Source organism: Emydura macquarii, unplaced genomic scaffold (assembly GCF_026122565.2).
Source record: "Emydura macquarii macquarii isolate MOO-44397 ecotype Brisbane River unplaced genomic scaffold, CSIRO-AGI_Emac_v2 contig_3348, whole genome shotgun sequence".
Classification (NCBI taxonomy): domain Eukaryota; kingdom Metazoa; phylum Chordata; order Testudines; family Chelidae; genus Emydura; species Emydura macquarii.
In genome coordinates this window covers 6,081,167-6,104,616 of record NW_027133485.1, presented here as the reverse complement: position 1 = coordinate 6,104,616, position 23,450 = coordinate 6,081,167, and the positions used below count along the sequence as shown (strand labels likewise).

Below are 23,450 nucleotides of genomic sequence, written 5' to 3'. Positions count from 1 at the left end.
ACCTTCAAACGGATCCCACCCTTTCCACCCCATCTCTTTTTCATGTGCTGCCCACCAGACAGCTGCCTCAGCCTCTCTGTGTAAGCATCCCCAGAGTTCCAGGGGATGGTAAGGGCATTGTGCCAGTCAAGGAAGAGGGCCCAATAAAGGCAGGGAAGGGGCGGGCTTAAGGCTGCACAAAGAAAACCATCACTTCAAATCCTAAAAATAAAAGGAGCACTGCAGCCCAGAGAGCTTGAGCTTGGTCACTAACTGAGTAACTCCAGGCACCACTTCCCTTGGGAAATGCCTCCCAGGAATGGGCTCGCTTTAGATCCAGACTCCCAGCTCATAACCTGCCTCGGACTTCTGGAAGGACCCAGCCTTATCTGCTGTAACTTGCCGCCTACTAAAAATGATCTGGAGCAAGGAGCCAGATCTCCCTTTCTCCGCCCTCCTCCTCCTCCTTTCTGACCACGCTGGGAGGGATCCAGTGTCAGCCTGCAGCTGGCATTGCAGCTGGCGTCCAGGCAAAGAAAGGGAGATTGCTGCTTGGAGGCCAGGGGGCTCTGGTTTCTAACAGTTTATTAATAGCAAAAACACACGCCTATGCTATACCCACATCCAGTCCAGAGAACGAGAAACGGGGCTCCTGGAGAGAAAGGTGAGAGCTAACAATTGCAAATTGGGGCTGTGTTTTCCCCTTGTCTGGGACCAGACGGGATAAAGACAGCAAATGTGGACGGGTGGGGAGAACAGAGCCACTTTCACCCTTTGTGCAGGGATTCACCCGGCAAGTCCAGCAGCTCTGCTCAGAATGCAGGGCAGCAGGGCTCCTGCAGAAAGCAGCTTCATTCATTTGACAGAGTTACTAGATCTGCCAGGAGACTGCCTTAGCCAGTACATGGGGGTCAGATACCCAGCCATTCTAGTCTGTGCTGAAGAGTGTATTGTACTTCACCCCAGGACTATAAGGGACGTTACATGCCAGGTAAGAGATGCCTCCTGTGAACTGAAAACACAAGTGTGTGTGTGTGTGTGTATTTGTGTGTGTACACGTGCACATGAGGTGGCATGGTGGTGGGTGTGAATCCGAGCCCAGATCTGGAAGGCTGGGACTGTAGCGTGTGGGCCTGGGCAGTTGATCAGTATCAGGATTAAATCTTGCAACAGCAAGATAGGTGTGGCAGGGGTTATTTCCCGATTTTAGTTCCACAGACGCAGATAAGCACCAAAGTGGTTCAATTTACCAAAATGTTGCTGGCACTAGCTGAAAAATGGCTGTTTTCATCCTCACCTTTTCATAGTATTTCCCCTTCTTCGCCCTGAGGAAAGAACAGACATTCACCCTGCTTCTGAGGCCAGGAAGGTGTCATGATTTCAGAAAACTGCCTTATTTGGAAAGAGGGAGAGTAGCCATGAAAATAATCTGTACTCTCTCATCTTAGAACTGTTTTAGCGAACGGGGGGTGGGGGGGGAGTGCTGTTATCGTGCCTGCCAGCCTATGCTAATTCATTTCAAGATGACGTTAGCTCAGACCCATGCTGGCAGCGCATGTGCTATCTACTGGTACTTCAGCATTCTTCCTCTCCACTTCTACTCCAAACTGACTGTGGTTTCAGCTTCCCGCCTAAAGTGAACCTATTCTAGAGGATGTGGGGGGTTTTAAGGAGTAACAGACTATTTTTGCAATAGATCCTATCCCAGTAGCACGTGCATTTAGACTGGTTATAACTGAAAGCATTTTGTAACAATAAGGTGTGTTAGGGACTTACATAGGTTGCAGTGGATGAATGATCAGCTCACAGCTGCAGAGGCAAGTTAAGAATCCCTTCTGGAAAAGCTGAAGCTTCTCTACTTTGTGTAAAATATTGTATTCCATCCTCAGCCATCTTGAAGAGCCTGCACATAATTTAACAGCACATTCTCTCCCTCAGAGGCTGTGTCAGCAAGGCTGAAAACCAGGCAGGATTTACTGGAAATCCATAACTTAGCAGTATAAATTTCTCTCTGCCTGACATTTTGTATACAAGCTCTCGGTGCAACTGCATCTACTAAAAGCCTTTCACTGGACTCTCTCTCATTCAGAGTAGTAAATCCTTTCCTACAAATAAAAGAGACACAGACTTAGCACATATATTCCAGCCACAGCATGTGGGGGGAGGGGCCGGAAGACACAGTTATTAATATTATTTTGTATTGCTGTAGCACCTCAGCATCCTAACCAAGGCTGGGCACTGTGCTAGGCACTGTGCAAACAGAGAACAGAAGACAGTCCCTGCCTCAAAGAGCTTCCATTCTAAAAGACAGGACAGACGGATACAGTCTGACAAGCAGTAATATGAATCTAGGCATGTCTAATGCACCCATCCCTACAGTACCTAGCTACCAGCTCATGTACCAAGTACCAAAGAAAAACAAATGTATTCCCACACCCAAGCTCTAGCAGCAAACACCTTCAGTGAAACAAAAAAAAGTTTAGCTGAGAGTTGGTCTAGAGGTACATATGGCCAGACATAGACATTCCAGTAGGATCCTCTCTGCTTGTGGTGCAAGGCAGCGTGAAGAAACAAATGAGTAAATGGATCAGGACCATTTGGTCTATTCCCCACAAGGCAACAAGGAGGGATTAGAAACACTATCTTACTACCAGCAGCCAGAAAGTGAAAGGATACATCTACCCTGGTCTTTACAATGCAACTGTAACCCCTTTGGGGTTTAGCAAGCATGGCCCCTTTAAATCTTTGCCCTGAGGAGGGAAGTGCTGATTGTTCCAGGAAGAGGAAGTGCTGTTTTGGGCAGGGGAGTGGAGAGAGAGGGCTAACAACCGGGTTTGTGGGTGTCTAGAGCTCTAGCCCTTCTGTCTTGTGAAGCAGCGGAACCTGCCCGAAGCCTGGCTGGGACAGAGTGACCGATCAGGGACACCCCAGGACAGGAGCCAGGAGTGTTTCTCCATTCATCCCTCTGTAAATAAATATTTCCCTTTCCTATATTCACTGTACTCTTCCGGTGTGGGTGTTCATTCTTGGGGGTTTGGAACAGGGGGGGGCCTGGGGTGGAACGGCCTTTCCCTGGGGTGTTCCTGTGCGCACCTTTTCTTGGCCTGAGCTGCCAGCAGAGCAGACTCCATCTTGGCCATGAGGGCACTGAAGTTACACAACGATCACCGTAGTGTCTATGTGCCAGCGTTTCAGCAGAGTCACTCACTGGTCTCATCCTGCCATGGGGTAATGGTTTGCATCATTAGTGAAGTGTTACTACCTGACCCGTCAGGGCAGTGCAACGTTGCAGTGTGCTATCTTCACTAGGGGCTGCTTATTCTATTAACTCCCTGCAATTCCACTGGAGGAAGAAGGGGCTCTCCAGTTCTGAGAGGCGGGGTACCCCTGGAGTTGCAGCTGGTTTTTAAATTATAACTGCAAATCTCTTCCTCCCTGTCCATCTGCATCAATGTAACTTTTTATTTTATTTGTCAAACCAAACATCTCTGATTATTAAAGGCAAACTTGTAAGACCATGCACAATGCATCAATGCCAGACAATATTGTAGCCTTCATGCTAAACTCACAAGCCGCTTCAGAGAGCATGGTCTCTTGTAAAGGCCAGGAAGGGTGTCTTCCCTCTGTAAAGAGCAGCAGAGATGGGGCTCAGTAACAGAAGCAGGCGCTTAGCTTTGTGCACCATTAGCATTCCTAGTTCAAGGGAACCATTCCTTAAGAGTTCAGAGAAAGACTGGGAAAGTTGAATCTCACAGTGAATGTTGTTCTGATTCACACTTCATCTCTCATTTCCAGGGACTTGATGGCAGATTCAGAACCCCCTTTGGAGCTGCATGTGGATGATGCAGGTACATCCCTGGAGCTAGAAGGAGATGTTACAGATGCCTTGTTGGAACCTGAAGTTGCGCATGGCCCCTTGGAGCTGAATATGGATGTCGCAGATACCCCCTTGGAGCTGAATATGGATGTCGCAGATACCCCCTTGGAGCTGAATATCTCAGATGCACCCTTGGAGCCGCATGTGAATGTAGCAGACACTCCCTTGGACCTAGATGTTGCAGAACCCCAGACTTTGAGCTTTGAGGAGCTGGGTGAGCATTTCCAGGAGTGCATTGAAGCAGTGGAGCAGCTGGAGAAGGAGAGGGATAGCCTCATCCAGGAACTCACACTGCTCCGGGAGCCTGCCCTTCAAGAAATCAGACAAGCGCACGAGGAGATACTGGCAGCCTACAGACTGCTCGCCAAGGTGAAGCTGGAGCGGGACAGTCTGAGGAATGAGATCCGACAAGTCAAGCAGAAGTTATTCAAGGTGACCAGAGAGTGTGTGGCTTGCCAGTACCAGCTGGAAACTAAACGGCATGACATGGCCCAGTATGCTGTCTATCGGGATGAACTGGAAACCAGGGTCAGTCAGCTCTCAGAGGAAATATCCCAGCTGAGAGAGACTTGTGAAAAGCAGAAGGAACAGTTCAGGCAGCGTCTGGAGATGCCCCAGTGCCGGGGGGACAGCCATTACTTGCAGGAGAGTCGAAGGCTTTCCATGGAGTTTGAGAGCTTTGTGGCAGAGAGACGCCGGGGTCTGGAGAAACAATATGAGCCGCATCTTGTGTGCCTCTTGGAAAAGAGAGAAGCCAGTGCTAAAGCTTTGCAACAAATACAGGGAGAGATTCAGGAGCTGAAGGAGGCACTGAGACCACTGCAGGGAGAGGCCAGCAGGCTGCAGCTGCAGAACAGAAGTCGGGAAGAACAGATCAGGTTCATTAAGCAAAAACGGGATGAAGAAGTTCACCAGTACAAGGTATGCTTTATGGGCCTATCACAAAGTTTAAACACCATTCTAGTCTAGGCCTAGTTTGTGCTGCTTCCATGTAGGTGATCTGGCTCCTTGATTCAGCAACTACATATTTCAGTGATTGATGTTATACAAATACCTTACACACAGAGTTGGGAATTCTACTCTGAAACCAATGGAAACTAGGATATAGAAAAGACACTGCACTCAGAACCAAAGGAAAAAATAGCAGGGATTAACGGGTAAGAGAGAGTCAGACATCCTCTATTTGCTGATACATGTAGTAGTCCAGAAAAGACAGATGTCCCCTCTTCTGATGGAAGCAAGGCAAAGTAATGCTAGCTGCTGGGTAGGCAGAAAAAAGAGAGATTAGAAATAAAGGGGTCATTGGGTGATATTGCTAGGGATTCACCACCATGGAGAGTCAAAAGAAAATATTCTCTTAGTTTACCAACTGTTACTGATCTCTTCTTCAAAGATGAGGCACCTAGTCCCCAGCTAGCACTATGTGAGAAACAGTGTAGCAGAAATAACATTTGCTTTCAGAGTAACAAAGCTAATCTTGATTAAAGGCACAGCACCATGATCTTATAGCATGCACATTCATTGTCAAAGTGTTCATTTAAGCAGTGTAGTGCCAAAGTTGCTGAATTTTATACTTGCAGAAGTTGTCTTACAAATTTTCATTTGAATCAGTGTCAAATACAAAGATACTTGAACCTCAGAAAGATGTATGACCAAGTCCTGCGAAAGGTTTGTTTTTTCAACAAGCCTCCAAGCTTTGAATGACCTATTAGACACAGTGAAACAGATCCTCTGTATAATTCAGTGAAACTCCATTGACTTCAATGAAGGGACACCAATTAACGCCATCTAAGGATCTAGCCCTATCTCTATTTAGATTTGTCCTAGGAGAAGATGACTCTGTATATTGGATACACAGACATAAGGTGGGTGAGATCCTTTGTTGGACCAACTTCTGTTGGTGAGAGAGACAAGCTTTTGAGTTTACACTGGCCCTGAGGAAAAGCTCTGTGTAAGCACAAAAGCTTGTCTCTCAACAGGAATTGGTCCAATAAGAGATATTACCTCCCCCCACCTTGTCCCTCTAACATCCTGGGACCAATACGACTGCACCACCATGGCATATCCAATATATAGACACACTAGCTTATAGGTATGGAATACACACACCTGCAGATTTTTCTGCCTTAGAGACATGCATGCTTAGATACCACAGAGATAAGTACATCATAAAGGGGGGGGGGGGGGGGCGATATAGAGTCCAACTTGCAGGACACCATGTCAAATTTCTGCTTGGGGGGCTACCCCTGAGAAGCACCTACTAGCTTTATGTAGTGCTGAACATGGCAGCTCCTCTTATATCGAGTGAGTTTCTACGAGGACACTAGTGTTCCAAGCACCCAGTCTGCTTCTGGGGTTAGTTCCAGGTGCTGGTTAGTTTATAAAGCCTAAGTGTTTTAGGCCTTTTATTGAAGATAGGATCTAGCCCCTCTCCCTGTCACCTTGTTGGCAGGACAATGGGTTGCTAACTTGGAGAGCTTCAGGCAACAGTGTAAGACTTGTTAGAATTGCCCTCACTGGTCCATCATTTGCAAAGCAGTGAGTGGAGGTCAACTATTATCTTGAAAATTTAAGCCTTTAGTAGCAGCCGGTTGAGTAACACCAAGCACCAGTTGCGAAGATGTTGGGCTCCATTATAAATGCCTAAAGCAAATATGCTGTTAATACTAAACTACTAACACTGATAGGAAGAGCTATAGGCTCCCCTCTACTGTTTCTACTATGACTATTTCCCACTCAGAGGGAGAAATGATTTTCCTGCCAAGTGCCATATTGGATCAGACCAATGGTCCATCCACTCTGATATATATCCTACAGTGGCCAACATGAGAAGCTTCAGAGACAGATTTAAACCTCTATTATGGCTGTTTATGCAATAACCTGCTCAGGGGGATGGAAAGAAGAGGGAATTTCTTTCTAAGCAAATGCAGGTAGTGGTTGGTGTATGCCCTGGAACATGAAGGTTTATGCCTCTTCTACATTTTTTTTATCCCAGCTGGTGTAATGGCAGATATTATCCATATAAACGACTATCTTTCTCTGAATCTTACTAAACTCCTGGCCACATTCTCTTTTAGCAATGCATTCCACAGTTCAATGAGGAGTTGTGTACGTTTCCTTTTCCATTTTAAAACCTGCTGCCTTCATTTAATTTATCTTATTCTTGTATTATGACAGAGGATAAACAGAAACCCCCTAGCTGACTTTTTCCTATACCTCTATCACATTTATCTCCTATCTAAACATAACAGTCCAACTCTTATCTCTCCTCCCATAGAAGTTCTTTCCCTGTCTTTAAACACTTTCCCTAGTTTTTCCTATTTCTAGAATATGCTTTCTGAGACCAAACCTGAACCCACAATTCAAAAGGGGAGAATATACTGTCAATGCCCATAATGGCAAAATATTGTCAGTTGTTCTCTCTGCTTTTCTTAACACAGCTATTAATAGTCAGGATCTATGCCAGCTATGAAATGAAGGTGGTGTGCCTTTAAAAATAAAAATCTGTCTGAATGGCCTGATGCAACTGTTTCCCTAACATATTGGGTCCCTGTGAAAGCTGTGCCCGGCTGACTTCCTCCTGCATTAACAGAAACAGTCTCACATACTTCATGAGCAGCACAGACCTTCCTGCAGCAGTCACTGCCACAGGGCTGGGCTGCCTCCCTTGCCAGAGGTTATTTATAAACATTACAAGAGAAATGTCCAATGTTAAGCATTTCTCCCCCATTTTGTAGGGAGAGGAAAAGCAATTAAATACCTACAGAATACATTTAGGTGAAGATGCTCCACAATTCATTTATCCTCATTTCACAGCACTCTAGCCCTTTTCAGCTAAGTTAAAGGAAGCCAAGATAGTCAGTGGCTTCTCAAACTGGACTTGGATTTCAACCCCTCGACCCTTTCTTATCTATGCTGTTGAAAAGCTTTTGGGAGCTTCCTCTGCATGAAGGTAACAGATGCTGCAAGCTCTGTGTGAAGTGATCAAGCCATCTATGTCCACAGCAGCTTACAGCCTTACATCAGCTATTCATTTTTAGATATTTTTCCCCATTCAGCATTCCAAAAGGACAAGGCTTGCTGAAATTGACTCAGATGATTGCCTCTCTATTTCCACACCACACAAGAATTTGGACCGTACTCTCCACATTAATTTCCTCTGTTCCTCTCGGCAATTTTATTTTAAGATAAAAATAGGGATTAGATCTCTGGAAAACCCACACAAATTGTCTGTTTGTATTATGCTTCATTTATCAATTCTTGAGGCCCTATAAGCTGAGAAACATCCAACATGTACGGATGAGCCTATTGAACATGCATTAGCACATTCAGCCAAGAGCATAACTTTCTCCCTAGGCAGACTAGGGCTCTTAACTTGATTGAGGAAATCAATCAGTAAGTGGCTAGCCATCACTATAGCAACAACCATGCAAACCCCTAAGGTAGAGAGGCAGACTTGCTACACTGATGGCAGTAAGCAGAGCAATTCTTCTCCCTTCCTCCCGCCCCCACGTAGAGGACGGTAAGAACTGGTGAACAGCTGATTAATCTTTATCTGCCAGGCACTGTGTTTCAGGGTTACACACGAGGCATTTTCTTTGTCCACAGGAACAGATGGAAGAGATGGAAGAGAGACTGAGGGAGCTGAAAAATGAAGTCCAACTTCAGCAGCGTAAGAACCAAGAATTAGAAGAGCTGAGGACCAGCCTGCACCAGGAGCTATCTATTTACAAGTCAGTTTATTTCTCTTTATTGATAAAGCCATCCAGCAGGAAAAGGAGGAAGGTTGATAAGAGGAGCATGCTGAACCTTAACTCAAACTCTGAATGACTTATTTAAGTCGTTTTCAAGGGCAGCCTTAGACACTGATTGAGTAGGAACCTTAGGCTCCTAAGTGCCATACAAGCAAGGGGCCAGACAGTAGCACAGTAGAACTTGCAGATCTTTCATTCCTAGAGCAGTATTACTTTGAGGGAAAGCACTTAGTATACAAACTATGCACAATACCATTAGTGTCAGTCAGAAAGGGGAGGGATTGGAACTGATAAGTATTTACCAGAGAGCAGGACGAGGCAGATATAAGTTAAAATTGACAGATCTTTAGCACTGCAGAAGGATTGAATGGGAGCACAATTTTCCTAAAGGCCACCCCAGTTTTGGAAATACAGCTGTGGATATTCTCCATCACCATGAACAAGGGGAGAAATTCCCCTTCTAGCCAAGTTACCCTACTGATAATTTTCCTCAGGACTCCTTGTCATGTTATGGGAATGCTGCATTACTCCAAGAATTTCAAACAAAAATATATAGATTTGGCAGGAGTACAATCATCCATTTCACTTCTTAAAGTTAGCGCTGTAGGACATGTTAGGCCTTCCTTAGGCTGTGCAGGCTCTGGAGGGTGTTAGTAGTTTCTTTTTATTGTAGCATTCATTTCCTCACACATTTGCCTTTTGTACAGGCCAACTAAAAATCACAGCATTGTGTGAGAAATGTGTCAAAAGTGTCAGAAAATATTCCCTCACTCCAGAGGGATACATCATGCTTCCTCAAAACAATCAGTAGGGAATCGCCCCTTCCTCAAGAGGGAGAAATTCAATCTCCTAGTCCATTTCATCTCTAGTCCCTCTCCCAGACTGCCAAAGAAAGAGTTAGTTATATTCACCCTTCTTAACAGGTATCAGATAGAAAAGACTTCAGAATAATTTGAACTACATCTGTAGGGTCCTAAATCACAGGTTTCAAAGGCCAACATTTTCAAATGTGAATGGCAATCTTAGGCTCTTAAATCCGTATCTGCACCTAAATAAAAGTTGCCCAATTCTCAGAAGCCCTAGATATACGGACATCAAGGAAATCAACAGAAGCTGCAGGTGTTAACCACCTCTAAAAGTTAGACCAATATGGATTGAGACAGCTACATAAGAAATCTAAAATTGGGCACCTAAGGTACGGCTACACTGACAGTGGCAAACCTGACGCCGTCAGATCCATTTCTCTGGATCGAGGGAGCGGTCAGTGCAGACCCACTCAGTTGATCCAGAAATCGACGTAGTAAGACCAGCTACACAAGTTCCCGTCGGCGCAGCACAGTGCAGACCAAGCACAGAAGAGAAGCTCAGCAGTCAATAGGAGTTACACAAGTTTTTGCATACTTTGCGTAACTCCCGTCGACTGCTGCCAAATCTCACAGGTAAGTGTAGACAGGGCCCAAGTTTAAAAATTTGGGTCTTTGGCCTGTGGCTTGCAGTCAACTCCATTCCTCTCTCTGCCATGGCAATAGCTCCTTGTTTGTCAAGCTCTTGTGCTAAGGATAAGTTGATCCACATTCTGGATGCAAACCTCACAGTTCTGCATGCTTAGTCAGCCAAGCTGGTTGCTATACGATGCTATTCTTGCACACCTTGTAGCACAAGAAATGTTCTTCAGAAATAAAGTCCTTCTCCCATAACTTCTCCAGACCATTATTTCATAGAACTGGTGGCCTAAATTTACTTTCTTCCCTTATAGGAGCTGCTTAGAAATCTATGGCCAGCTTTGCAACTCAGAAGAAAAAGTAGACCAAGACTGACCCGTGGACTTTCCTTATTTTATCAGAAAATAAATGCAGAGATGCTCACTGTGACGGACTGAGGTATCTGCAGTGGACACTTACATTTCTCTCTTGCTGCTCACCTCCTCTTAAATAATGCATAGCACCCACCTAAAATCAGGAATACTAGACAAGCATTTTGCTTGTTTAGATTTCTTAAGGTGCTGCTCTGTTCATCTTCTAGCATGGTAGAAAAGAGTGAAGCTGCTGTCCTCCAGGAGAGCACAGAAAACTATACTTGCACTAAACAATGAACATATAAAGAGAAAGATAGATGTATGTTTTGCTGTGTTTTTGGAAAGAATAAGTGGATAAGCCTGCACAGAAAGGGTCATCTAGGAAGCCAATGTTTTTTTTTTTGTTAAAAAAAATGCCACTTAAAAGAACTACTCTTGTTGCATTATAAACAGGATTGTTTCTTTTGTAGCTCAAAGGATGACTGCTTTATTGTGGCTTGTTTCTGTAAAGTCCATAAAATGAGTTCCTGTATAAATGGTTTCCACTTTATATAAAAATCTCATCTTGAAAATAAGGATTCAAGGTTTCAGGCTGCTTTTATATCCCAAAGCATGCTCTGCCTCATGGACAGTGCAACATACTCACATGATCAAATCAAAATGGCTGTCAATTTTTTCACACTTTAATGATCATCATATTATGTAGACTGAACAGCTTAACAACAATTGGTAGGGGGTTTAAGACCAAGGCCTGGTCTACACCTAAAACTTAAGTCAACCTAACTAGGTCATTCAGTGATGTAAAAACATTCACTCCCAAGAAGTGTAGTAAAGCCAACCTAAGCCCCCGTGTTTGACAGAATTATTCTGTTGACCTATCTAGCTACTGCTTGTTGGAAGGATGAATCAACTAGAGTGATAGAAAACCCCCTTCCATCATTGTAGCAAGTGGCTATACCACGGCACTACAGCAGCACAGCTCCAGCACCATAGCATCTGTGGTGTAAACACAGCCCTTTTCAAAGTACCTGGGGAAATTCAGACTCTGCAGCAGCCCCTTTTCAGATTTACACTTCAGGCAGCTCATGACTTCTTAAAGACCAAGCTCTACCCTCAATGTAGAATGAATCAGACCCACAAAGCTGGTAACCTTACATAAAAGTTAGCCCATGCATGCTAAAAAACGTTGAATTTTATATTTTGACCTCACGGATATGAAGGTTTTAGACTTTCCCAAGGCTACCAAGCCATTAGAACTTTACCCTTGAGGGGGTGTGAACAGAATAACTTTCTGAAGGATAAAGTATGAGTAGCCCAGTACATGTACTCTAGAGAGAGTGGGCAGAGAGCCCCCTTCATTTCTTCCCTATTCCCCATCACCCACAGGAGACAGCCATGTTTTTGGCTGCTGGGGCACAGAAGCCACATGGTACTGCTGCCAATGCTAATAGCCCCAGAGATGGAGGAGGAGGAGCAGCCATAGTCCTGCCTCCTACACATCAGCATTTGCTGGTCACAGTTTTTAAGCACATCCTAGAAGGTATAATTCCTCCATACACTACTGCTCAAATTAGCCTTGAGAATATACTTATTCCAGAAGATAAACTTCTTCACAAAAAATCAAAGCAGCACACTATTTATGTAGAAAAACAATTTATTCCATCTGAAGCACATACACATAATTAGTCATGGAGAATAACAGCGTACTGGTGGAACAGGTCACCATAATGGGAGATGTGCAGAAGCTAGCGGTCAAGGACTAACTCCTAAAAAGAGTAGCTCATCCACATTTAGTTATTGTTTTGCTTTACATACACACCAGCTACCAATGGTGTTTTCAGATTACTGGGCATGCCATCCGTGGTATGTCAGTCAGGTAAAAACATACAACTTTACAACTTGGTGGTCCCAAGTTTTAAAAACCATTTCACAGAAAGGAAAGAAATATAATATGAAAACACAGCTCAAGAACACACAATAGCGCAAACTATATGGAAGGTGAACAATGATCTGCAGGTATAGCTACAGTATCCAAAATTCTGTGTTACCACCAGAAGGGGAAGGAGGGGGAAGAGAAAGGGAGGAAAAAGTGAAAACCCAGAATTAAGGAAAGAATTCTAGTTCTGTTTGAAGTCCGAATCTGCATCTGAAAATACTGGCATACAGACTAAAAAGATCCCAATATTCTGAGTTTTACCAAAAAGAGGACAAGACACTCCACTCATCAACTGCCCACAAATTAACACCCCTTGCAACATCTGAACTGCATCATCTCAGGCACACACATAGGTGGCTCTACCCCTCAAACCTTGGTTAAAGTTAGCCAGAAAACCTGCAGCTGTAGCATTTAAACAGAAAAAAAAAATGTGTTTTTTCCACTTCACGACAATATCTTAGGCCAGCTTTATACACAATAAGCTGCTGTAGGAAATTTAAACAAGGAGCTATAGCACAGTACCAGCTCATTTGGGCTAAGCCCTTAAATTAGAGTACTCACTGTTGGAGTTAAAAGCACTGTTGATGGTATCTACATAAGGATGGCTGAACACAGAGTCTATGTGTGTCTCAAAATCAGTGTTAAATCAATATTAGGGTTGCGAGAGAAGAGAGGGAAAAAGGATTAAAAACAGTAAGAGGTCAGGCATCTAGGACCCTTGACCTTCTGGATCCACACTTCCTTCAGGGTCTTCATCATTATATATGTTCTCAGCCTGCAAGATAGATATAGGGGATGGGGAATTGGAGAAGGACTTAATGACATTAATCCAAGTTAAAGGGATTCAATCAGAGAGCTCCCAAGGACTGCAGTTCTAGCAGTTGCTCATCTCCAGATATTGAGTTCTCTCCCTAGATCCCTCAAGGCCATTTAGCATTTACAGAAGTGTTACTATAAATATGACAACCTCATAATGGTCATGTTTTCCACAATATTCCCTTAAACAAAAGGCTCATTATAAACAAGACTGTAGTTTATACATAATACACAAACAATTCGGGACTTGTCTCCTTAACTATAAATGAAGATCACTGTGAGAATCTGACTGTATTTTAAAGGCAATACAAAAATATCTTTTCTATATATTTAATACAAACTACTCTCAGTGCCTTTCAGAAGATCTCAAGCACACCTAACCCCCTGCAAAGTGGGTATTCTACCCATTTTATGGACAGATGAGCAGGAGGTAAAAGGAGACTCTGTAAGGTTATAAGTCACTTAAAAACACTAGTTTCCTTTCCTATGCTTTTAACAACGGGGGTTATATAAAAATCTTCCTCTTCCCCAATTTATTCTATTTACCATTTGTAAGCATTTCACTCACTTTGGACAATGAAAACTAATCAGTCAACTTCTCTGTTGGCTTTCACACACTAATATAAAAGTTTGGTTTCCAAATACTGGAAGGGAATGTTTACACCCTCCCCCCAAAAAACCCACATTTTTTGAATTAAGAGACACATGAAGTAGTTTCTTTTAGGTTTTGTTTTGTTTTGCAAACAAAAATCAACTTCAAGGCTGCAGAGGAAGTCAGTATCAGAGCTGGGAATTCCAATTTGCTCAATAGATCTGAGACAGGATCACTTTCCACATAGTTAAACAAAAAAAACCCACACCACACAGAAACTTACTTACCATTTGCCAGACTTGCATAATATTATCTTCTGATACAGAACAAATTACCCAGGGTTCATTGGGATTCCAGGAGAAATCTGATATCTTTGCAGTGTGACCACCATGAATAAACTAGTATTGGGAAACAAAAAACAAAAACAAAAAAACAGAACAGGGCATTCAGGTCTGCAGTGCAGAGATGGAGAGTTTATCTGATCCAATGTTACAATTTGAGAAACTTACCAACAGCTCTGGTGGGCCATCCTCTGCATCTTCAGGGGACTGCTCTTCTCCAATTTTACTACAGTAGAAACAAGAACAAAACATAAACAGAGTTTTCATAGGACACATGGCAATTGATTTAGGAAAGACAATAGCAGATAGCATGGTCAGCTTAGGGCTTACCTCAAGTCCCAGACATTTAGCCTGCGATCAGTACCACTAGAGGCCAAAATAGTTTCGTTATGGGGAGACCACTGAACCTGCATAAGTAAGACCACATCAGAAAAGTGATAAATCTGAAGAAGCCATGCATGAGACAGTTTAAAGAAGACATCATTCCACTGTCTCATGAACGCAATTTTTCAGTTTCAAGTTGGAAATGCATCAAAAATATGAATTTTCCATTGATAATGTTTCTAAAGGAAAAAAGGCTCGTGAACACTTATGATTGCATGCCTAATGCATGAATGAGGTGATGTGCTCAGACTCCAGGGAGCTGCAACATGCAGGTCTTCCTCCTCACATGGGATGCTTACTGACTAGCACTGTATCCTCCAAGGAGGCTGCTTGCCCTCCCATCTGCAATGAGGACTACACTTACATAAACCATGCACTCGTGTGAAATGGGAGGCAAGATTACATGGAGCACAAAAATAATCAGAACGGAGGGAAAAGGAAGAAATCCCACAACCCTGCTTATACTAGCCCAAAACACTAGAGTTACTGCCTCCACCTGGGAAAAAAAATATTCCTGGGAATACTACTTAATTGGGCAGATGGGCTAAAGGTCAAGGGAAGAGTCTGGGGTTCTAAGCACAGATCTTCTAACGCTGCACGTAAAAGCCATCAAGTGTTCTATTTAGAAGCAGTTATAGTTCTCAAAGATAATGATCATCTTACCCAAGAAACCCTGGGATATTCTTTTCTTTCCAATCAGTCTTCCATTCTGCTGCTTTTGGACAATTGTCTTCACCTGCCATCTCTTCTGATGCTAGCCTGTCTACAAAAGGTATCCTGCTTTCCCAATTGCTGTCTCTAGCTGGCTCTGAAAATCCCTATTATTGGTCACCAGTTTGCACTCTATGAAGGTGCAGCTTTCCTTGAGGGCCAAATCCAGACAATGACCATGCTGCAGCCATTTCAGCACACTGCCTTGTTTCTCTCTACTGACATGAATAATTTCGGTTTAGTCTTTGCTGCTAGCATTTCACTCTTTTAGCAATAAATGAGGAATGGTCATTAAAGCTCCCTCTCATCTACCCTGTTCCATTCTCCCAGCCATTTTATTAACTCCCTTAAGTGTTTGGTACTCTCCCACATCTAGAGGTCTCACTGTCTGCTGCAGCTCCTCACTGCTACTAGTTGCTGTGGGGAGAGTCAAAATTTTTAAATGCAAATATCCTTAACGGTGGAAGGAAAGAAACTAAATGGACTAATTTTTAATTGATATATTTTAAGGTTGTGCAGGCTGTAAGCAGCTTGGAGGCCTCTCAACTGCAGGAAACAAAATCAAAGTAACTCCATAAAAATAAAACATTTTACTGTACCTGAAATATTTCATCTTTATGTGATTCAAAGGAGTGAAGCTTCAGTTTCAGGTTTCTCAAATCCCATAAAGCAACAGTCTATTCAGGAAGATGGAAAAAATAAAATTAAAGCAAGAGATACTTTTACCAGTTACCAATATATAGATATGTGAACATGAGTTTAATGGGTGTCATCTGTCCACATTCAAGACAGATCATACCTTATCTGCTGATCCTGTAGCCAGAATAAACTCACTATAGGGATTGAAAGAGAGGCAGTTCACTTCAGCTGTGTGAGCATCCACAGAGTGGCTGGGCTTGGAGGTGTTGTTTGACCGGGTGTCCCAGCTACAAAGAGAGGAAATGTGATGTGATATAAACTTTTCCTTTCCAATGTCACGAGAAAAGGGGGAACATTCCCAACTTTACAAATAAAATACTACCCCACTTACATCATGAGCTTCTGATCATCAGCAACGGATCCAAAAAGAGATTCGTGGAGCAGGTGCCAAGATACATCTTCCACTACTGCGGTATGCCCTGTAAAGATGGTCTTTGCATCCACCACTTTACCTTCCTTCGGAACAGTGCTAATATCCCACAAGCAGATGGTCTTAAAGAAAAAGTGTATCTTTAAGATAGAGGAACTCTCCTCACCTCCCCCCACCCACCCCCAAAAAAGCAACAGTTAATCAATTATTTTAACTAAAGCACAGCCGCATCCTATGTATATTTACAATACTCACGTGATCATCAGAAGCACTTAGCAAATGCCCACTCAGATTTGGGTTCCATGACAGTCCATAGCCTTCCTTTTGGTGTCCACGAAGACGCAGATCAGGGTTACATTCTCCAGAAGGATCTGCAACAGCAGTGTCAGAAAACTTCAGTTCCTAAAATTCCACTAATGCAAGCCCACCATGGAGCACCAGAGCAAAAATTCTCAAGTAAAAGCAAAGCTTGTGTAAGCACATTTTAAACAGAATTCCCATTTTAGTCTCTGAAATATTTTCACATCAGTAGAACCATCTCATTTTTAAGAAAAGCAGTAGAATGCTCCAAGTCAATCTACAAAGCTAAAGCAAAATGTCAGAGCTAATATTTTTAACCGATAAAAGGAGGAATTGTATTTCAAACATTATAATCGTTCTGAGGAGCTCCATTCTGGATCAGGGTTTCATTATGCTAGGGGCTGAAACATAGATATTCCTTGCTCCCTGCTACAGTCTATAGTAACTGGTCAGGTTGGATAGTGCAACCCTGAGTTAGTATTCCAATAGACCCTACTAATGCACTAAGAACTGTTTCCAATTAAGTTCCCAAAACCTCCAATCTCTGCTTCTCCCAAAAGAGGCCAAAACTAGTTTTTAAGGCTACCCCTCTCCACTTTACCTAGGCTGTTTGCTGATGATTTTACATCCCTGCTAGTCAGAACAGCAGCTCACCCACTAAACAGCTTCCAACTGGCCACTGAGCATCCTCCACTACCAAAAAGTGGAACTCCCAACACTGCCTCAGTGAGGAACTGCTAGTGGAGCCCCACCCAGATAATATTTAAAAATTAGATTCTAAACAAGACAGAACATGCAGTGAGACAACCACTGATGACACATCAACTAGCTCCTTGAAGAAGTCTATATAAGAAACAAGTCAGTTTTAATTCTAAAAATTAAAAACAAGATGTATCCCATAAAAACCCTTAAGTTTCTATTGGGCTGTTCCACCCTTCCTGCTCCCCTCCGCCCCCCCATAAAAAGATTGAAAAGGCCTATCCATTAGCGTTTATGCTCAACTTTGGAGTATGGTAAGTGACAGAGCTACAGACACCTGGTTTAGAGGGGTGTTTGGTGTAGTCAAAGACCAGGACATCGCTGGATGGAGTCTTTGTGGCAATAATGCATGGATTTTGAGGCATGTAGCGTGCTCTGTTCACTTCTCCTTCATGGTTGATCTTGATTTCAATTTCAATTTTTCCACTAACGGAGCCAAAGCCTCCAAACTCTGAAAATAAGGAACAGATAGCTGTTATTGGTGAGCTGAGCATGTCATTCAAATCAGAATATGAGAAATCAACAAGACCAGAGAAGTAGTCACATGGATTATTGGACAGTACACTGTTCTGAAGCAATATTCACAGAAAATAAGCCAGGAGAAGCTGATTTTCAAGTATTTCATATTTTAAAATATATTTGCAGTTGTTACATCAACACATCAGGACCTTAACTAGTTCCCAAACCACCCCAAGACAGTTTGTTACTAGAAGCTTCTGCTAACTATTTCAGGTAAGAAACTCAGGACAAATTTATTACTGGTGAAGGTGCAAGATAGGCTCTCTTACAGCTGCTAATCTGATCTACAAATAGGTGGCATATGTTGGGAAAGCTATGACAAAACATCTGTTCCTAAACAGAACACATAGTTCAAGTCTTGCCCAGTTAGATGGTACCAAACTTTAACAAAGCATCATACTGTCCTTTAAGGTACAACACAGTTCTGTTAAACAGTTCGGCCTGCCTCTGCAGCCAAGACAGAATTGAACCAATACAGCCTTCAGTCTACCCCCAAGACTACATGAGGAAGATACAGGACCTTGTAGGAAAATTCTGGCAGGCAACCCCAAGTCTAGGAAAGAGAATAGGACCTACCACCATTGATCTGGCAGCAGGGGACCCAAGATGAGAAAGGTGTCAGAGTGACAGAATCCCTGGACAGAGTTCCTGACCTCTCTTCCACAGTGTTGACATCAATCTACCTACTCCTATGAGCGGATTCACAGTAGATTTCTCTTCCTTTTCTGAATGATAATGAAACCACATTGGAATCTGGCCCATGAATGCAAGAAATGAGACTTTCAGAGCGAATTTTTAAATTTTTAGATAGAAAACTAATCAATTCACTAAATCTTGTCAACTCAACTCAGTAAAATGGCAAGGTTTTCTTTTGTGATGAAGAATACTTTACAGTACCGAGGCATTAAACAAATAGCTGTGTAACAAACAAAGTTCACATTCCTTGTTAAAAATTAAATAAAATTCTTGTTTATGCTCTTCTCATTTACAACTAATAAAAATATGCTTGAAGAAGATAAATGGACAATAATAGAAAACAGATTTCTGTTTTACAGAGAGAAACCGAGATAGAAAGGTTACATTAAGCAACTTGCCCAAGGCCACAGTATGAGGCCTTGCCTTGAGCATTTAGACAAGGCATTTATTAGTGGCACAGCTAGGATTAGGTCAAGTGTTCTTGGCATCTAATCTAGTGCTCAGTTCAATAGGCCATACTGCCTCATGTGGAAGAGCAAGGACAAGTATATCAGGGTTACAGAAAAAGTCAGATGACCAAAACATTCTTTTAATAGCCTCTTTGAAGTTGTGTTTCGTATCTGAATATGAAATTGAGAGCAAGTATCAGCTGGTATATTCCTTGAAAGAGGCTCTAACTTGCAAGTCATTAAATCAAAACTAAAACCATTTTAGGACTACGATTAAAAGTGTTGAGGTGAAGAGAGTCTACAGATTTCTCATCTTAATTAAAATTGCAATAAATATTCAAATATTGTGATTCAATACCCAGTCTAAAAACCAAAATGGATTAAGATACCAAATGGAAAAGAAGCAGCATTACTACGATTTGATATTTCTGAAAAATAGAAATACTAAAATGAAGTATTTTATTAGACAGAATCCTGTTCATGAACAATACTGAGAATTCCTAAAATCAAAATGTCAATTGCACAATCCTGACTTCTAGCGAGAAAATGCACAGGAAACAACTGAATTGGAAATGATCCATGTCATGTGGAACAATTGATTAAACTGACTAAAATATGAGGAATGGCTAAGAAGTAGGAACCCTGGCAGTCAAATAAGGCTGCAGAAAACATGGGATCAAAGCCCAAAGTATTTGACTAGACAAAATACAATAATCCTTTTTATTCTGCAGGGGCTGGCACAAATAACGTCAGCAGAATTCAAAACTAAAGAGAACATCTGAAACTTTACACCCCCTCTAGGGTAGGGGAAAAAGGACCTTTTCACCAGGTTAAGAAAACAGCCACTACAAAGGAATACTTTATGCAATGTAAAAGTAAACCTGTAGAATTCACTGCCATCTCATAATGGATACAGAGTCGTATTCCACCATCTTGCAATAAACCTTTTCCCCCCTTCTTTTCATTACTGTTACAAGAAAAAAGATTACATTTTACTAAATGAAAATGAAGTTTCATTCAGTGTAGTATATGGATTACAGAGGTACTCTGTAAAAATCCATTAGAGAGAAGCTGAATCCTTTTCCGATTATTTCATTGTTTAAGAGTTTTTAGTTTTGATATCTGTACTTTATGTACCCAAAGCTAAGAAAAGGCCAAGATCTAGTGAGAAAAAAAGTTAGCATTCCACTTTGTTCATCTCCTTAGTATCTTACCTCCTTTCTCACTATCATAGTGTGAAGCATCAAACTGTGCATCATCATTGGGCAGCTGCACACTGGCTATCACAAGATGGTTTTGTTCATCTGAAGTGTGGGTCCCCAGTACTAGTCGGTGAATGCTGAAATCTTTGCCTTCGGGTCTACAATAAAATGAGATTACATGAGGAACCAGGGGAGATATATCCAGTTGTAACCAGCTCACATCAGAATGTGCCAGTGCCTGGAAGTTATCCCTTACAAAAAAAACCCCAAACCACCACCCACTCACCCATACATTTTAGCATTGGTCTTGGCCCCCTACTCAGATAGGAAATCCCCTCACTCCAAACAAAATTGCTGCCAGATTTCATACTGGAGTTCTCGCACACCTGAGCCTACTTGTATTCTTTGCTTGTCTATACTGTCCCTGATACAATCCCAGGGGTTTCCAGTGGCTCTCCTAGGAGTAAAACTTTGAGGCTCATTAGTACTTTCTACAAGAAGCAGATGGAAAATAAATTGGTTCAGTAAACTTAGGGGATGACAGGATTGTGTGCAGACAAGGAGGCATGCAATGGACATATGTAAACTGTTACTTTCACTCTTTGAAGCTGTTCTCTGATATAGCCTGGAGGAGGAAGAGAACAACTGGATATTTTTAATATAGGTAAAAAAATTCTGCCAAACAGAAGCTTGTTTCTGAATCAAAAAGGAGGATCAGAGGTATTAGCTAACATTCTGTGCGCCATAACAGTCCTGTTCTCGCTATTGATAAGACAAGGACACAAACAGCTGATCACAACAGACAGCAATTACAGAGACTCACTGCAATATGAGATGCAATAGTGAATTTGTTCTTCTGTCCCCTTCTCCCTCCTTTCTAAATAAGAGGCTCAATTTACCTTGTTACATCAGGAAGCCACTGAGCAGTCAAGCTGGGCCACTCCAGAGCATGGGTCATTACCAGATCATACAGGAAAGGAGTGTTCTTCTTCCAAATTTTATATTCCTCATTGATCACACGCTCTTCCACAGCATCATCAAAGGCTGCTAAAAAAATTTTAAATGCACAAAATTAATATTGACAAGTACATTTAGAAGATAGCAACAAGAAAATGAGTTGCATTTAACAACTAGCTGTCTGCCTTACGCTGCCACATAGAAGTATGGTGTATCAGCAACCAAAAAGATGATAATTGGATTAAAAATCCCCTGCAACACATGCAATCAACCTCTCTCTTTAGATAAAGAAGGATAATCCAGAACCAATACATAAAGATTCATCATCACACAGATGTAGGAAGCAATAAAAATTAAATCCTCCTGGAATACAAGGGAGCAGAGCAAGGGCTCAGTTTGTACTAGAAATATCCCCAGCAGCGAACATTCCTGAGCATCTCCTTGTGTGACAGGTGAGTTGAAGCTAGACCTACCAACTCACCCTTCACTCAAACTTGCTTTAAAGCTCATGCACAAAGCCTTCCACAACATAAAGTGACATTTTTCTGTAAAATGTTTTCACTGAACATTAAAAAAAAAAAAAAAAAAGCCCTCCTTTAATACTATATAGGTTTGAGCCACCGAGGAGTCCTGCAAAGAAAAGCAACAGTAAAGATGGGGTAGGAATCCAGACTGAGCAAAGATATTTCCATTTGTGAAGAACTGGAGTATTTGGGGCCTCTGAAAATTAAACTAGTCGGTAAGGGAGAGTTAGGGAATCACAAGTAATAATCAATCCTATGTAAGCAAATGGTAGGAAGAAGTTATTCACTGAACAAACATGCCCCAGAGAATCACCTTCCAGAGGCAGAAAGAGCAGCAAGAGGCTATCCAAGAAATTGGCATCCCCACAGAAGCTGGGGCTGCCGAGCAAAGCACAGCCCGACACAACCCCAGCCCCAGGGAAGCAACGGGACTGAGGACAGCTCGCACCATCCTGCAGGTGATGCGAAAGGTCCGTCCTGACATTCAGGGCTCCAGGGGAGAGGAACTCAATAGTGACCTTAACTGGGTGGTGGGGAACCCGAAAAGGGCACCTCCTAGGGACTCCCCGCATTTGACATCCCAGACCAGGGGTGCCTCCTGGGGCGGAGAGCACCCAACAGCTGACCCAGAGGCGCAAGCGCCCGCTCGTGCTCCTAGACGCAGGGGCCCCGCACCCCGCCCCGCACCCCGCGATACGCGGCAAAGAGCCCGCAGCCTCCCAGCCCGGAGACGTGAGGGGGCTGGGATGGGATGGACCAGACCCCGCCACACTCACACCCAGGGGCCGCCTCCACAACAGCCAGCCCCGGAGCCGGGCCCCACCCTTCCGGGGAGGGCCGCCTGAGCTCCCCCCAGTCACCAGGGGACCGTATCCGTGGAAGATACCGGAGGGGAGCGAGGGGGCTGAGAGCAGCGCCCCATCTACCCGGCGCAGGGCCCCTCCCCCCACACTGAGGCGGCCCCTCCCCCGGGCTAGGCTCTCCACAGACCGAGCGACCTCCCCCCCCCCCCCACAGAGAGAGGGGGGAGGGAACCCAGGCGTCAGCGCCGCGTACTCTCGCGTACCCTCCTTGTCCGCCATGGCTTCGGTGCAGGCGGTGCGGCCAGCCGGCGCCTCGCCTCCCTCCGTCCCCGCCAGCCGCCACTCTATTGTTTCCTGCCCCCTGCGTGCGGCTCCAGCGCCGCGCGCCCTTCGCGCCAACAGCCGCCAATCACAGCCCGCGGCCGGGTCCCCGCTGCCAATCATAGCGCCGAGGCGAGCTCGGGTGGGCGGGCCCAGAGGGCGGCGAGCGCGCTCTCCGATCACGTGGGAGAGGAAGGTGCTGCTGAAGTTCCCCTGGGAGCCGCCATTTTCCAACGTAGGGCAGCATGGGGGGAGGGGAGACATGGACCTTGCCCCTCGACCAGGCCTTCTTAAAGGGCCAGTCAGCGGCCACTTGCATACAGACACCAAGGGTGTCAGCTTCTAGCCCCTTGTGCGTGCATTAGTTGAGACCAGTGTGTGTGGCGGAATCAGTAATTGCACCCCATCCCGCAGGTGACACTGCGGAGGCCATGAACAGCCCACCCACCAAAACCACTTCCAAAGGGACTGCCATCCAGCCCTACAGCCTGACACTGCATGACGTGTATTGTCTGCATCCCCAGTGGCCGTGGTGGTCCCATCCCATCGCACAGGCATGCCCCCATCTGCCAGCACTATTGGGGTCACCTGAGTTCCAAGTAACCGATGGGTAAAGACCACATGTAATTCCCGCCAGTCAACAATCAGCAACACTGCAACTATAAT

The 23,450-nt window shown here is 43.7% G+C and overlaps 2 protein-coding genes across 3 annotated transcripts; one reads left to right on the top strand and one right to left on the bottom strand.

Moving 5' to 3' along the window:
• Window positions 1–394: 394 nt before the first annotated feature.
• SYNC (syncoilin, intermediate filament protein) lies at window positions 395–10,976 on the top strand. The gene is given in 5 exon segments (XM_067533721.1): window positions 395–475; window positions 477–643; window positions 3,775–4,777; window positions 8,465–8,589; window positions 10,367–10,976. Coding segments are annotated over 5 exon segments (1,437 nt in total). The 3' UTR covers window positions 10,428–10,976.
• A 1,065-nt stretch (window positions 10,977–12,041) lies between these two features.
• RBBP4 (RB binding protein 4, chromatin remodeling factor) lies at window positions 12,042–22,857 on the bottom strand. Of its 2 annotated transcripts, none has more exons than XM_067533758.1 (12): window positions 22,727–22,857; window positions 21,079–21,226; window positions 20,192–20,337; window positions 17,591–17,764; window positions 16,510–16,625; window positions 16,216–16,376; window positions 15,985–16,111; window positions 15,785–15,862; window positions 14,421–14,497; window positions 14,259–14,316; window positions 14,037–14,147; window positions 12,042–13,116 (listed from the first exon to the last, which is right to left on the bottom strand). In XM_067533758.1, the coding sequence occupies exons 1-12, from the start codon at window positions 22,740–22,742 to the stop codon at window positions 13,051–13,053; spliced, it is 1,278 nt and encodes a 425-aa protein (XP_067389859.1). In that variant the 5' UTR covers window positions 22,743–22,857; the 3' UTR covers window positions 12,042–13,050. The 2 variants fall into 2 exon arrangements, with proteins under 2 accessions (XP_067389859.1, XP_067389861.1); XM_067533760.1 differs by having other exon boundaries at window positions 21,079–21,223; window positions 22,727–22,819.
• Window positions 22,858–23,450: the final 593 nt, after the last annotated feature.

Bases quoted from the DNA above. Each gene is read 5' to 3' on its own strand.
- RBBP4 (XM_067533758.1), bottom strand. The intron at 20,338-21,078 runs GTAAATTGAGCC...ATTTTATTGTAG, and splicing joins TGGCTTCCTGATGTAACAAG to ACCCGAAGGCAAAGATTTCA. The intron at 16,626-17,590 runs GTGTCTGTAGCT...CTGCTGTTGCAG, and splicing joins CAAACACCCCTCTAAACCAG to ATCCTTCTGGAGAATGTAAC.